Source organism: Aspergillus glaucus (assembly GCF_001890805.1).
Source record: "Aspergillus glaucus CBS 516.65 unplaced genomic scaffold ASPGLscaffold_20, whole genome shotgun sequence".
NCBI lineage: Eukaryota > Fungi > Ascomycota > Eurotiomycetes > Eurotiales > Aspergillaceae > Aspergillus > Aspergillus glaucus.
In genome coordinates, this window is record NW_019170472.1 from 90,566 (window position 1) to 106,645 (window position 16,080).

At 55.3% G+C, this 16,080-nt stretch overlaps 3 protein-coding genes across 3 annotated transcripts; 2 read left to right on the plus strand and 1 right to left on the minus strand.

Moving 5' to 3' along the window:
• Positions 1-34: 34 nt before the first annotated feature.
• ASPGLDRAFT_50591 (tRNA (guanine26-N2)-dimethyltransferase) lies at positions 35-2,820 on the plus strand. Its single transcript, XM_022547340.1, has one exon. It carries the CDS (start codon positions 86-88, stop codon positions 2,375-2,377), a length of 2,292 nt encoding a protein of 763 aa, XP_022397782.1. The 5' UTR covers positions 35-85; the 3' UTR covers positions 2,378-2,820.
• Positions 2,758-8,397, minus strand: ASPGLDRAFT_132972 (trifunctional fatty acid synthase subunit FAS2; the record flags this gene model as incomplete). The annotated part of the gene is made up of 2 exons (XM_022541166.1): positions 2,758-7,802; positions 7,866-8,397. The coding sequence occupies 2 exons, from the start codon at positions 8,395-8,397 to the stop codon at positions 2,758-2,760; spliced, it is 5,577 nt and encodes a 1,858-aa protein (XP_022397783.1).
• Positions 8,398-9,744: 1,347 nt separating this feature from the next.
• ASPGLDRAFT_38296 (tetrafunctional fatty acid synthase subunit FAS1) lies at positions 9,745-16,072 on the plus strand (the record flags this gene model as incomplete). The annotated part of the gene is made up of 2 exons (XM_022544930.1): positions 9,745-15,537; positions 15,605-16,072. 2 exons carry the CDS (start codon positions 9,745-9,747, stop codon positions 16,070-16,072), a joined length of 6,261 nt encoding a protein of 2,086 aa, XP_022397784.1.
• Positions 16,073-16,080: the final 8 nt, after the last annotated feature.

A 16,080-nucleotide genomic window follows, 5' to 3' on the forward strand; every position in this document is an offset into this window, starting at 1 on the left:
TTTTTTTTTTTTGCGACAAGATCTGCTTGCTTAACCAACAGTTCTCTCCTCTGATTCAATCTGGCCTATTTATACGGGCTCGTAGATGCGATCGATCCTACGTGCATCTTCTTTATACCCCCTTATCCTCCGATCTACCTGCAAATTGAGACCTACTGGCGCCAGCAGTCAGCTCGCTGTCCTTGGATTGTCACCCCGCGAACGGTTCCTGAGAACTTCCCGCAATCGCATAAACGTCGGATACCCTAGGAGATTCCATACTTCATCACTGGTAATGGCAGCAGAACCGGCTCAGGCTGCCGACCAGTTGGTGCAGCATGACAGCAAGGAATACAAGGCAGTGAAGGAAGGGCTGGCATCTATCTTGACCCCGCCAACTCAGAGCAAGACTCAGACAAAAGATGCCAGGCCAGACAGGCCAGACCATGAGGTTCAATCGGTCTTCTACAACCCGATCCAGCAGTTCAACCGGGACCTAAGTGTTCTCGCGATCAGAGCCTTTGGAGAACACGTGCTAGCGTCGAAGAAACAAAAAGCGGAGAAGCGAAAGCAGAGAGCGACGGGGAATAAGAAAGGCACGAAGCGAAAGAGGGAGGAGGAGAACGGCCAGGAGGAGAAGCAGGAAACAGAAGGTGTGCAGGAAAGCAAAGTCGCCGAAAACAATGAGCCAGTCGCGGAATCGCATCCAGAACAGAACACTCCGCCATCATTTACTATCCTCGATGCTCTGTCTGCCACCGGGTTGCGTGCTTTACGATATGCCTCGGAAATCCCGTTTTCCACCTGTGTTGTGGCCAACGATCTCTCACCCTCGGCGATTCAGTCGATGAAGACGAACGTTGAATATAATGGGCTTGGGAAGAAGATTCAACCCAACATAGGTGACGCGCGTGCTTATATGTACAGTTGCCTTAGCCCCGGAAGTAGCAACGGCCAGGGAACCCACACGGGAAAGTTTGACGTGATTGATCTGGACCCTTACGGAACGGCTGCGCCGTTCCTGGATGCGGCAGTACAGGGTGTCAAGGATGGGGGTCTTCTTTGCGTGACCTGCACCGATGCTGGTGTCTGGGCCTCGAATGGCTATCCCGAGAAATCATTTGCTTTGTATGGAGGCGTTCCAATTAAGGGAGGTCATTCGCACGAAGGCGGACTGCGTCTTATTCTACACGCACTCGCGACATCTGCTGCGAAATACGGACTCGCCATTGAACCACTCCTTTCTCTGTCGATTGACTTCTACGCGCGCGTTTTTGTTCGCGTACACCGGTCCCCACACGAAGTTAAATTCACATCAGGCAACATAATGCTGGTTTACAACTGCGACGCAGGCTGCGGAGCCTGGTCCACACAACCCCTGTCAGCGACAAAACAAAGATTAGACAAGAAAGGGAACCCATTCTACCATTACGGATTTGCCCAAGGGCCCACCGCAGGCCCGCACTGCTCACACTGCGGGATCAAGACGCATTTGGCAGGGCCAATGTGGGCCGGTCCACTCCATAACCCCAATTACATTCAAAAAATCTTGGACATGCTCCCTGGAGCAGACAAGGAGATATACCAGACCACGGACAGAATTGAGGGCATGCTGACCACAGCGCTTGAGGAAGACCTGGACCTTGCCTCTTCTTCTTCTACTACTACCTCGGAGCAGCCCGATGCCGATGCCACTAGAAAAGAGAATGAGAATAAGTCCGCTGAGTTGTCAGCTATCGTCCCGCGCCTCGACCCCGCAGCCCGGGAACCCTATCCCTTCTACATGAACATCAGCTACTTGTCAAAGGTGTTGCGTACATCGACGATGCCCGTCGACTCGTTCCGCGGGGCTCTTCGTCATCTCGGCTACCGCACAACTCGTAGTCATGCAAAACCGAATACCATCCGCACAGACGCTCCTTGGGAAGTGATATGGGAAGTCATGAGGGAATGGGTTCGGCAAAAATCCCCCATCAAAGAGAGTTCCCTCAGTCCCGGCTCTCCGGGAGCAGCCATCATGGCAAGAAGCCGGGAAAACCTCCGCAAGCTCGATGAACAGGACCAGCTGCTATCTTCGCTTAAGAGTGAGATCTTGTCTGCTGTGGAAAGTGGCAAGGATGCGAGTGATCTGGTGACCAAGGTTGAAGCGGCCTTGTACCGATCTGGGTCCAGACAGGCACCAAGTAAAGCCGCCGAGGGCCAGGCTGAAGCAGCTGCTGCTCAAAAGCCAGCAACGATTTCTTCCACTGCCACACCGCATCCTAGCACCTTGGAGGTCGTATTCGACGAGGCTTTGGGCAGGGAGGCGTCTGCAGCCAACACGAAGAAACGGCTCGTTCGCTATCAGGTGAACCCTCGAGCAAATTGGGGTCCTCTTAGCCGAGCCAGTGCAAGCTGAGGCAATGAGTTGAGCGTTTGATGATCGGGAATGTAATATAATACACGAGATATATGAAAGTGCATGCATGTGTTTTTGAGTGCTTATTTCTATCCACGGAAAATAGGGCGTAAGGAAGACCCAAAACAAATATCAAGGCTGTCGTGCGGCAATTAGACAAGTCTTACCTAGGAAGATCAAGGATCAAACAATCCATCATGAAGTCTATTACAAAAAATTCATCAAGGAAAAAGATTAAAGTAACAGGTCATGCCATAAGAACAGGCTCTAATACAAACAGACATAAAATCACACTCATGAAACAAGAAATCAGAAAGCTCATTTTCTCATCTATAGATCATGCACATAAGCCCTATTCACATTTTTCTCCGCCAACATAATCAGAACTGAGAAACTGCAACCGCAACAGCCTGAGAGTCACTGTGGCTAATGCTGACATTGACACTCTTCACGCCGGCTTGGCTGGCAGCGTCGGCCGCAGCACCGTGCAAGTTGACCAATGGTGCCCCGTTTGCGTCATTTGCAATCTCAATGTCCTTCAAGGGAGCACCAGCACCCTTGCTGGAGACACCGAGAGACTTGAAGACGGCCTCCTTGGCGCTCCACCGTCCTGCAAACGAGGCCTGCTGCGATGCGGCCTTGCGACAGTACTCTTGCTCACTGGCCGTGAAGTTGCGCTCAATGAACGTCTCGTTGTCGATGTTCACAGCTTCAATGTTCTCCACATCCACTCCAATCTTCGAGTTCTCGGCGGCATTGGCCTTGGCGAGGGACTCGACCACCTGACGAGTGCTTTCAGCTCCCTTGTCCTCGGTCTTGGGAGGGACGGCAGGGAACTTGAGCTCGGAGGTCTTTTTGTCGGCCGCCACGCGATAATCGGGGTTGAGGAAGACCTGGCTCTGAATGTCGTCCTCGTAAGGAGCCTTGCTCTTGGCAACGAAGATACTGTTGTTGATCAGGCCGTTGTGGAAGTAACGGTAGGCCTTCTTCTGTCTGGATTCAACCTTGGTCTTGTAGGTCTGGAACTGGGCCTGGTCAAGGGTGGCGTAGAGATACTTGGGATGGATACCAATGACCTGAGCGCCCTTTTGACCGAATCCGAAGGAGGTGACGGAGAAGGCCTTGATACCATCTGTTTGGATGCTACGGCTGGGGTAGACGATGTAGTCGAACTTCTCCAGCGTTTTATCAACGTTATCGGCGTTGCGGTTTCCGGGAACAAGACCGGTATCCAGGACCTGCAAGCAGCCGTTGAACATCCAGGCACCAGCAGCACCCTTCGGATGACCCGTGAGGTACTTCTGGAAAACACCCATGAGGGCGTTGCCCTTCTTGCGGCCGAGGTGCTTCATCTGCTGGCAAATGACGTCGGACTCATTCTTGTCGTTGGCAACGGTCGAAGTACCGTGGAAGGACGCGACATTAACGTCGTCGATGGTGAGACCCCAGGTGGCCAGGGCACCACGCAGAGGAGCAATGCGAGAATCTTGCTTCCAGAAGTTGTTACCCAGACTGAACTGTGCATCCTTCTCCTGGCGAACAGCCTCCCGCTCGACGTGACGGGCGCGTTCTTGCATGTATTCGGACGTGTCGAACTCTGAGTCCTGAGCCTTCATGGCATCCACCTCTTCCTGGAGGTAGAGCAGCTCCGACTCTTGCCACTCCTTAATTTGCTTCCGACGCAGGTCGAGCTGTCTGCGACGGTACTTGATGTCCAGGAGCGGGGACGGGAACTTGCCAGGGTTCTCACGGGCTGTGGTGAGGACACCCTGACCAGGGGCGGGAACGGAACGTCCGATCTTGTCAGTGGCGGTCGTGGTCAAGGCCAACACACCGTAGATGGGGACACCCATGTCCAAGGCCAGCTGGCCACTCATGAGGAGTTGCATACCACAACCCTGGGATTCCATGAAACCGGCACGGGTGGTGGTGGTGGGACGCGACATCTCCTGCGGGGTGCGGCCATGGGCAAATTCGTCTTCGGCGTTGCTGGTCGCCTTCATGTTGGCGAATTCATACGAGCCTTCCTCCTGGAAGTCGTCAAAACCACCGACGAAGCAAACACGGGCCTTGCCTTCGACGATGGTCTCGTAACCAATGTCAACGGACTCGACGGCCGTGGCACAAGCACCGACGGGGGTCTTGATGGGACCGGTCGACGACAGAAGCAACATGTTGACCCAGGCGCTCATCGTGTTGATGAATGACTCCTGGAGAATGTCCTTCTGCAGCGGCTTGTCGAGGTAACGGTCCTTGTACATGCCGCGCAAGGCGTGGGTACCACCAATACCGGAACCAATGCAGTTACCGACCTCCGACAAGTGGACATACTTGTAGAACTCGTACGGGTCGGTAACACCGGCCGACAGCATCGCCTCAACTGTGCAGACCAGAACGAACAGAGTGACCGGGTCAACCTGCTCGATGATATCGTCGGGGATACCGTACCGCTTGGCGTCCCAGCCAGTGGGGATCTGGCCAGCCACAAGACGGTCAAACTGCAGCGCCTTGGGGATGAGAAGCGTAGCGCCCTTCCTGAGACGCACGGTGTATTCGCCGGATTCGAGCTCGAAGATCTCCACCTTGTCGCCATGTTCGCGCTTGAACTCCTCTGCGGTCTCCTTGGACGCCTCGAAGGGGTCGAGGTCGTGCTCGATGACAATCTCCTGGAGCAACTGCTTCTGCTTGGGGTCATATCCCTTGAACAGCTCGGGCTCGATGAGACGGATACCCGAGTGCTCGAGAATGTGCTTCTCGTACTTGGCCTTGACGTCCTTGTCGTCGACGGGGTCGCCGGTCTTGGCGTCAACCCATCCCGCATACGCCTTACCCTTGATCGGGCCATTGTGGTGCCGGATGAGACCCATGATCCATGCCATTTCCACGCAACCCTCGAGGGAGAACTTGCCGTGAGCCTCCATCTCCCAGCGGGTGCGGGAGTTACCCCACGGTCCGACTTCAGAGAAACCGGTGACGACGACAACCTTATCCAGATTGACCATGCCCTTGAGGTTCTCGTTGAGGGGCTTGACATCCTTCTCCCAGTCGGGGAGGTTGGGAAATTGGAACTTGATGTTGGCACGAGGCTCAGCAACGACCTTCTTGTAGAGCACCGCGCTGTCCTCGCCGTTGACGATCTTGTTCTCGATGGCGGTCTCCTTGATGACGGCCTGGCGCACGTCACTGGTCTCCATGATGTCGGTACGGAGCTTGGTCATGAGGGCCTTTAGATCGGGGATGAATTGCAGGCCACCGTTGAGGTCAGCCCACACTGGGTCGATCTGGCAGAGGTTGACGACGGCGGGGGCCATGAGACCAAGCAAGTTGAAAGCCATCTCTTGCTGGGAGAAGGTGCGGACGCCAAGCTTCTCGACACCTTCAGCGACCATGTTGTTACCGCTCATCAGGCCAGTGCCACGGGTCCAGCCAATGACAGCACCGCAGATAGTGAGGTAGTTGCTCCAGTTCTCCGAGTGCCAGCGGTTGAACAGAGTCTCCAGGCCCAGTTTGGATTCGGAGTAAAGACCATCGTTTCCGAACGTGCCGTGGTTGGGGGACAAGGGAAGAATAACCTGAGCGGGCCGCGTCTCGAAGCCGCGGGTCTGCTTCTGGGCCTTGACGCTACCCAAGAGGCGCAGAACGTTGGTCAACATGATGCGGTGGGCGAGTTCGGACTTGGAGTCGAGGGAGTCGATCTCACGACCGTTCTCAGGGATGGCGGCGAAGGGAACGACGAAGTCCAGATCCCATCCAAGACCCTTCTTGGTATCGTAGACGTATTCAATCAGGGCCTCGACATCCTGCTTGCTGCCCTGGTTGAAGGGGACGACGACGAGCTGCGAGCCGCGGGCACCGTAGCGAGCGTACATGCCTTGGTAGTACTCGGTAACCTCGCGGGAGTAGCGACTGGTGGTGACGATGACCTTGGCACCGCCGCTGATCAAGCCCTGGAGGACCTCTGCACCGATGGATCCGGCACCGGCACCGGTCATGAGGACATTCTTGCCCTCGAAGGACAGGCCGGCTCGGGCAGCAGACTCGAGGACGTCGAGGTAGACACCGGTGAGCTTCTTGTTGTAGTCCCAGCCGTGCTCCGACTTCTTCTTGAGGTGCAGGAAGGGAATGGTTTCGACCTTGCCAGCGCGCGGGGGCTTGATGCCGTTGCGGCCCTTCTTCGTCCCGCTGCTGCCATTCTCCTGGGGCATGATCTGGTTTTCGTTCATGTTGAGGGCGCGCAGGACATCCTTGTACAGAGTGTTGAATTGGAGCTCGGTGGCCTTGGACATGCGATGCTGCTTCTTGATCAGCTTGTAGACACTCCGCAGGTCATTCTGAACCTTGGCGCGGTTGCTGTACTCCGAGATGGGACCGGCCTCGGCCATCTGCTTGACATAGTGCTCCAATTTGCGAGCACTGGCGCGGGGGACCTCCTGGTACCCGATGTTCCCGCGCGCGTCGATGGTGGTCTGGGGCGCGGTGGGGACGGCGACATCCTTGTAGACGGGAGACACGCCGAGAACCTCCTTGCAGTTCTCGATGAGCTGCTGACCCAGCTCCTTGGCGAGGTGGTAGGTCTCGCCGCGGTCCGTGGGGCAGTTGTCGATATGATACTGCATGAAGTCGAGGAGAAGCGGGTTGGAACGGTTCATGATGCGGATGCACTGACTGACGATCTCGCGGTCGACGACCTGGAGGCGTCCGAAGATGATGTCGTAGTACATGCTCAAGGCATCCTGACGAGCCCAGTTCCAGGACGAATCGTACACACGGGCCTTGAGCGGGTCGAAGGATGGCTCGATACCCGATGCATAGAAGTCGCCGTGCTCCGTCTGCCATAAGTCCAGCTGCGCCTGGAGCGTTTTCTGGGTCTCCTGGGAGGTGATGAAAGCCTTGTCACCGGACCGGAGGTCCATTTTCAGATACTGGGCGATGATCTCGAGCTGTTGCTTGAAGAGGGCACGCTGGTCCTTGGTCAAGGCATCAATAGCAGCAGGATCCATGAGCATGCCACCGCTGCTAGCTCCGCTGTCACCACCGGCGGCCGGGGTGGACAGACTGATGCCGGCGCTGGCCGCATACTTGTTGGCGGTATCGTCAAGGTAAGCCTTGGCATCTGCCTCGGAACCCAGACGGGACGGAGGCTCCATGGTGAGGGCCAGCAGGAGGACACCGTCCTGGCGGCCGGAACCCAGACCCCACCTGGTCTCCAAGTACTTGCGAACGGCAGTGATATTGAAGCCACCGGGCATCTTGGAGGAAACCAAGCGGGCAATAAGGGAAGACGACTGTTTGCCCAATTGCCCGTTAAAGGTAGCCTGCATCGCGGCACCCAACTCATCCAGCGGGGTGTCTTCTGGCTTCTCTGGTGTGGAACCAAATTCCTTGCCCAAATCTCCGAGAATTTCATTTTGCAGAGTAGATTTGCCTAGACAGTCACAAAATCAGTATTCATATAATATAGAGATATCCTTGGAAAGAGAAGACATACCTCCCACGAGGTCTTTGATAGCTTTGGTCAGAGGCACATCGGCCAGAGACTTCTTCAATTTCTGAGCAACCAATGATCTAAGCACATCAACTGCAGTGACGGGAGCATCTTCAACAGCGGCAGCAGGTCCAGCAGGGGCAGCAGCCGGGGCCGCAGAAGCAGCAGCGGAAGCAGCAGCAGCAGCCGGTGCAGAAGCGGCGGGGGTCGAGGCAGCACCCGATTCGGGAGCAGGTTCGGGCTCCTCCTCAATAGGGTCGACATCGTAGTAGATTTCCTTTGCATCTTTGTTGTAGCAGAGAATTTGACGTTGTACGGAAGTGGCAGCATCGTAGGCTTCGTATTTGGAGGCTAGTGTACGTCTGGCCATACCACCCAAGGTGTCTGCGGGACCAATTTCGACGATACGTTCGGTGCGTTGCTCAGCGAGGACGACATCTTGAGTCTCAATCCACCTGACGGGCGAGGCAAACTGATAGGCGAGCAACTCGACCAGCAGGGTGTGCGAGAGCTCCTGCTCAACTTCGGGGCGCATATTTAGGGAAGGGTATCACGGAAGAGGATGAGAGGAAAGGATAATTCGAGGTGGGGGAGAGAGATGTGAATATGTACAAGTCAGAGAGTCCAGTTGTCCGCTAGCCGGGGAGAAGAGGATAAAAAAAAAAAAAAAAAAAAAAAAATATTAGGTATAGACAGTTAAAGGATATAAAGAAGGAGTCCTAGACAAGCAATTAGTATGGCAAAGAGAAATAGTAGGTACATGGATACATACCCCCAAATAGTGCTAGCAATGGAGAAAGAGAGAGAGGGAGAGAGATGAGGATGGAAGACCAGTAGTGGAGGAGAGAGGAGTAGTGTACGGAAAACCCCGACTCGGCCGCAATTCGGCGACAGTCAATACACAGCACACACACTATGGAGTACTACTAATGAGCACTGGCTTTTGGTGAGTGTTGGGGGGTTGACAACAACAGGTGGACCGGAGAAAAAAAATGTCACAGTGTATGGATCTGTATTAATCTGTATTGAGATGTGTTTGTATTTGATATGATTGGCCAATGGCTCGGATTAATAACAAGTGGATACAATCACTCATTGATATACTCGTACATACAGTATGGTACAGTACCTTTCTCAGGGCAGTACCCCTGTAGTACCATGCTCTACTCTGTACCCCTAGGGTATTAGAATGGATTATTATGCACAGAATTCCTATCTATATCACTGTCTCTGTGAAACTCGGGATGCCGGTATGGTACTGTAATACCGCCAAAGATGGAACGGCCCACCAGGTCCAGCCCAACCGTTTGGACCTTTGGGGGGCTATTCCCAATTAGGAGGGGGCGTGGTCAACCAGATTTTTCATACCAGTTGTGTGTACGGGGAGTACATAGCAGTAATAATAGTACATGGAAGAAATACAGAAGACACCTGACATTGAATTGACTAGCAGAGCCGTTGGATTGACTGTGTGTACCTAGTACGGAGTACTACTACAGGCATAATTGTGCTGGTACTGGCGATCAACAACTGGCTCTCCGGTCCCCGCCATATCCATCCATAACTTTTTTCCCATAGTCTTCCTCGCTGTCTCTCTCCCTCTTCCCTCTACCTCACATCCTCTCTCCTCTTCCTCTTCCTCCTTTTCTTCTCTCTTCCCTTCATTGTAATATTCTTTCTTTTTTTTTATGATCATTTATTCTTCTATTTGATTCCCTCTTGTGTCATTTTGCATTGCATCCGTACTTGAGGTGAGCCCACTTGGATGTACTTGGGACGTACTTGATCAGAATAAGGAAGGCTAACAATTCAAAGAGCTAGAAGATTATCATCATCTATTATCATCCTTTGTTAAACGAATAGACACGACACCATCATCATCATGTACGGAACAGCCCCCCAGACGGGCATTAATACCCCCCGGTCTTCTCAATCTTTGCGTCCTCTCATCTTGAGCCATGGCTCGCTTGAATTCTCTTTCCTCGTCCCGACTTCCATTCACTTTCACGCCTCTCAGTTAAAAGACTCCTTCACGGCTTCGTTACCGGAACCCACAGATGAGCTGGCCCAGGATGATGAGCCTTCGTCCGTTGCCGAGTTGGTCGCTCGCTATATTGGCCACGTCGCCCACGAGGTTGAGGAGGGCGAGGATGATGCCCAAGGGACATACCTGGAAGTCCTGAAATTGGGTCTCAACGAGTTTGAGCGGGCTTTCATGCGTGGTAATGATGTTCACGCCGTTGCTGCCGCTTTGCCCGGCATCTCTGCAAAGCGTGTCGCTGTTGTCCAGGCCTACTACGCCGGCAGAGCTGCTGCCGGCCGTTCCACCAAGCCCTACGACTCGGCCCTTTTCCGTGCCGCCTCGGAGGAGAAGGCTAGCATCTACTCCGTATTTGGGGGCCAGGGTAACATTGAAGAATACTTTGATGAATTGCGGGAGATCTACACCACCTATCCCTCGTTTGTGGAAGACCTGATCAATCCCGCCGCCGAACTGTTGCAGTCGCTCTCCCGCGAACCAGAGGCCAGCAAGCTGTATCCCAAGGGTCTAGATATTCTACGATGGCTCCAGGACCGCGACTCCCAGCCCGACACCGATTACCTGGTCGCCGCCCCCGTCAGCTTGCCATTGATCGGTTTGGTTCAATTGGCTCATTTCACGGTCACCTGCAAGGTCTTGGGCCGTGAGCCCGGCGAGGTGCTCGAACGTTTCAGCGGTACTACCGGTCATTCCCAGGGTGTCATCACTGCCGCTGCCATCGCCTCGGCCACCTCCTGGGATTCTTTCCGCAGGGCTGCCCGGGATGCCCTGACCATGCTCTTCTGGATTGGTCTCCGCAGCCAGCAGGCCTACCCCCGCACCTCCATCGCGCCTTCTGTGCTGCAGGACTCGATCGAGAACGGCGAGGGCAATCCAACTCCCATGTTGTCCATCCGTGATCTCCCCAAGTCCGCGGTTGAGGAACACATCGATGCTACCAACCAGCATTTGCCCGCTGACCGTCACATCTCCATCTCCCTGGTCAACAGCGCTCGGAACTTTGTCGTCACCGGTCCCCCACTCTCGCTCTATGGTTTGAACCTGCGTCTTCGGAAGGTCAAGGCTCCCACTGGCTTGGACCAGAACCGGGTTCCCTTCACCCAGCGCAAGGTTCGCTTTGTCAACCGCTTCCTTCCCATCACTGCTCCCTTCCACAGTCAGTACCTGTCCTCGGCTTACGACCGCATCCTGGAAGATCTGAGTGCTGCCACCATTCAAATTCCCGCCAGGTCCCTCGCTATTCCCGTTTACGGCACCCGCACCGGTGAAGACCTCCGGAACTCCGGTGCCGATAACGACGTCGTCCCGGCCTTGGTTCGCATGATCACCCATGACCCCGTCGATTGGGAACAGGCCACCGTTTTCCCCAATGCCACACACATTGTCGACTTTGGCCCCGGTGGCATCTCCGGTCTGGGCGTCCTCACCAACCGCAACAAGGACGGAACAGGCGTGCGCGTCATCCTGGCCGGTGCTATCGATGGTACCAACAGCGAGGTCGGTTACAAACCCGAGTTGTTTGACCGGGACGAACACGCCGTCCAGTACGCCATTGACTGGGTCAAGGAATTTGGCCCCCGTCTGGTCAAGAATGCCGCCGGCCAGGCTTTTGTCGACACCAAGATGAGCCGCTTGCTGGGCATTCCTCCCATCATGGTGGCCGGTATGACGCCCACGACCGTGCCTTGGGACTTTGTGGCGGCCACTATGAAAGCCGGTTATCACGTCGAACTGGCTGGTGGTGGCTACTACAATGCCCAATCCATGACTGCCGCCATCTCCAAGATTGAGAAGGAAATCCCGCCGGGACGGGGTATCACCGTTAATCTGATTTACGTGAACCCCCGGGCCATGGCCTGGCAGATCCCCTTGATCGGGCGGTTACGCGCGGACGGTGTGCCTATCGAAGGCCTCACCATCGGCGCCGGTGTGCCCTCCATCGAGGTTGCCAACGAGTACATCGAAACACTGGGCATCAAGCACATCGCCTTCAAGCCCGGTTCCGTCGACGCCATTCAGCAGGTCATCAACATCGCCAAGGCCAACCCCAAGTTCCCCATCATCATGCAGTGGACCGGTGGCCGTGGTGGAGGTCACCACTCGTTCGAAGACTTCCACCAGCCCATCCTGCAGATGTACACCCGCATCCGGAGATGTGAGAATATTGTCTTGGTTGCGGGCAGTGGTTTCGGTGGTTCAGAGGACACCTACCCTTACTTGTCCGGAAACTGGTCGTCGCGGTTCGGCTACCCGCCCATGCCGTTTGACGGCTGTCTGTTCGGAAGCCGCATGATGACCGCCAAGGAAGCCCACACCTCCAAGAACGCGAAGAAGGCGATTGCCGATGCCCCGGGTCTCGACGACCAGGACTGGGAGAAGACCTACAAGGGCCCGGCCGGTGGTGTGGTCACTGTCTTGTCCGAAATGGGCGAGCCGATCCACAAGCTGGCCACCCGCGGTGTCTTGTTCTGGCACGAGATGGATCAGAAGATCTTCAAGCTCGACAAAGCGAAACGTGTGCCCGAGCTGAAGAAGCAGCGGAACTACATCATCAAGAAGTTGAACGATGACTTCCAGAAAGTCTGGTTCGGCCGCAATGCCGCCGGCCAGGCCGTCGACCTCGAGGACATGACCTACGCCGAGGTTGTGCACCGGATGGTGGATCTGATGTATGTTAAGCACGAGTCCCGCTGGATCGACGACTCTCTCAAGCGGTTGACGGGCGATTTCATTCGCCGGGTGGAAGAACGCTTCACCTCGGCCAATGACAAGCCGTCGTTGCTTCAGAGCTACTCGGAACTCAATACCCCCTATCCGGCCGTGGACAACATCCTGGCCGCATACTCCGAGGCGGCGACGCAGCTCATTAACGCCCAGGATGTGCACCACTTCTTGCTGCTTTGCCAACGTCGCGGCCAGAAACCGGTGCCCTTCGTGCCCTCGTTGGACGAGAATTTTGAGTACTGGTTCAAGAAGGACTCGCTGTGGCAGAGTGAAGATCTGGAAGCCGTCGTCGATCAGGACGTCGGCAGAACATGTATCCTGCAAGGCCCGATGGCCGCCCGTTTCTCTACTGTCGCCGACGAACCTGTCCAGGACCTTTTGAACGGCATCCACCAGGGCCACATTGCGGGTCTGGTCAAGGATGTGTACGGCGGTGATGAGGCCCAGGTCCCCGTCATCGAATACCTGGGCGGGCAGCTTCACGACTCGGACGAACCAGACGCTGACAGCCTCACGATTTCGGAAGATGCGGGCAAGATCACCTACCGGTTGTCCTCGGCCCCCACGGCCAACCTGCCGGAGCTTGACCACTGGCTGCGTCTCCTGGCAGGCAACGCGTACTCCTGGCGCCATGCACTTTTCCAGGCGGACGTGTTTGTCCAAGGCCACCGTTTCCAGACGAACCCTATGAAGCGGATCGCTGCTCCCACTCCTGGGATGTACGTTGAGATCACCAATCCCACCGATCTGTCCCAGACGACCATCAGTGTGCAGGAGCCCGGCCAGTCGGGCAAGCTCGTCACGACGGTGGAGGCGAAGATGAACGAGCAGAAACAGGTCAGCTTGACCTTGTTCGAGCCACGGACGGCTGAGAACGGCGTGGTGCCTCTTACCTTCCTCTTCACATACCACCCGGAGGCCGGCTATGCCCCCATCCGTGAGGTCATGGGCGACCGCAACGACCGCATCAAGGAATTCTACTACCGCATCTGGTTCGGCAACAAGGACGTTCCGTTCGACACCCCCATCACGGCGACCTTCTCCGGCGGCCGTGCAACTATTACCCCTCAGGCCGTTGCCGACTTTGTCCATGCCGTTGGCAACACCGGTGAAGCGTTCGTCGACCGTCCGGGCAAGGAAGTCTTCGCTCCGATGGACTTTGCCATCGTCGCGGGCTGGCAGGCCATAACGAAGCCCATCTTCCCTCGCACCATTGACGGAGATCTGCTGAAGCTGGTCCACCTGTCGAACGGCTTTAAGATGGTGCCTGGCGCACAGCCCCTGAAGGTCGGTGATGTCTTGGACACTACCGCTCAGATCAACGCCATCATCAACCAAGACTCTGGCAAGATGGTGGAGGTTTGCGGCACCATCATGCGAGACGGCCAGCCGATCATGCATGTCACCAGTCAGTTCCTGTACCGCGGGGCATATCTGGACTTCGAAAACACGTTCCAGCGCAAGGATGAGGTGCCAATGCAAGTTCACCTGGGCACTAGTCGGGATGTCGCCATCCTCCGCTCCAAGGAATGGTTCCGTCTGGACGAGCCGGATGTTGAACTCCTCGGCCAGACCTTGACCTTCCGTCTGCAGAGTCTGATCCGGTTCAAGAACAAGTCTGTCTTCAGTCACGTCCAGACGATCGGTCAGGTCCTTCTGGAGCTTCCGACCAAGGAAGTCATTCAGGTGGCTTCCGTGGACTACGAGGCTGGGGACTCCCACGGAAACCCCGTCATCGACTATCTCGAGCGAAACGGCACGTCCATCGAGCAGCCCGTCTACTTTGAGAACCCTATCCCTCTGAGCGGCAAGACCCCTCTGGTTCTGCGCGCCCCGGCCTCGAACGAGACCTATGCGCGGGTCTCCGGGGATTACAACCCTATCCACGTCTCGCGTGTCTTCGCCAGCTACGCCAACCTTCCCGGTACGATTACGCATGGCATGTACTCCAGTGCTGCTGTCCGTAGCTTCGTGGAAACCTGGGCCGCGGAGAACAACATCGGCCGTGTCCGCGGTTTCCACGTCTCACTAGTTGGCATGGTTCTGCCCAACGACGTGCTTACCGTCAAGCTGCAACATGTTGGTATGATCGCAGGTCGCAAGATCATCAAGGTCGAGACGAGCAACAAGGAGACCGAGGACAAGGTTCTTCTGGGTGAAGCTGAGGTCGAGCAACCCGCCACCTCGTACGTGTTCACCGGTCAGGGCTCGCAGGAGCAGGGAATGGGTATGGAGCTGTACAACAACAGCCCAGTTGCCAGAGAAGTCTGGGACCGTGCGGATCGCCATTTCCTGGAGAACTACGGTCTTTCCATCATTGAAATTGTCAAGAATAACCCCAAGGAGCTGACCGTCTACTTTGGTGGTCCCCGTGGTAAAGCCATTCGTCAGAACTACATGTCGATGACCTTCGAGTCCGTGAACGCAGACGGCTCCATCAAGTCCGAGAAGATCTTCAAGGGGATTGATGAGAACACCGCCTCTTACACCTACCGTTCGCCTGCTGGCCTCCTCTCGGCCACTCAGTTCACGCAACCCGCCTTGACGTTGATGGAAAAGGCAAGCTTTGAAGACATGCGCTCCAAGGGTCTTGTCCAGAGGGACAGCAGCTTTGCTGGTCACTCGCTTGGTGAATACTCTGCGCTTGCTGCGCTTGCTGATGTTATGCCCATTGAGAGCTTGGTTTCCGTGGTGTTTTACCGCGGTTTGACAATGCAGGTGGCTGTCGAGCGTGACGAGCAGGGCCGCTCTAACTACTCGATGTGTGCTGTCAACCCTAGCCGTATCTCCAAGACCTTCACCGAGCAAGCGTTGCAGTACGTGGTCGGAAATATCTCGGAGCAGACTGGCTGGCTTCTGGAAATTGTCAACTACAACGTTGCCAACATGCAGTATGTCGCTGCCGGTGATGTAAGTTTTTTTTTTTTTTTTTTTTTTTTTTTTTTTCGTGGCAAGATTCGCTAATAATTAATCTTAGCTCCGTGCGCTCGACTGCCTTACCAATGTTCTCAACTACCTGAAGGCTCAGAACGTTGACATCCCGGCTCTTATGCAGAGCATGTCTTTGGAGGATGTCAAGGCTCACTTGGTGAAGATCATCCAAGAATGCCAAAAGCAGACTGAATCCAAGCCCAGGCCGATTGCGCTTGAGCGTGGATTTGCTACCATTCCCCTCCGTGGAATTGATGTGCCCTTCCACAGCACCTTCTTGCGTTCCGGTGTCAAGCCCTTCCGGTCCTTCCTCCTCAAGAAGATTAACAAGACTACGATTGATCCCAGCAAGTTGATCGGAAAGTACATCCCCAACGTCACTGCTCGTCCGTTCGAAATCACCAAGGAGTACTTCGAGGATGTTTACCGTCTCACCAACTCCCCCAGGATCGCTCATATCTTGGCCAACTGGGAGAAATATGAACACGATACCGAGGGTACCACAACTGCTTAGAGACCATA

Excerpts from the sequence above, each read along its gene's own strand:
- ASPGLDRAFT_50591 (XM_022547340.1), top strand. The coding sequence starts at position 86 with ATGCGATCGATCCTACGTGCATCTTCTTTATACCCCCTTATCCTCCGA.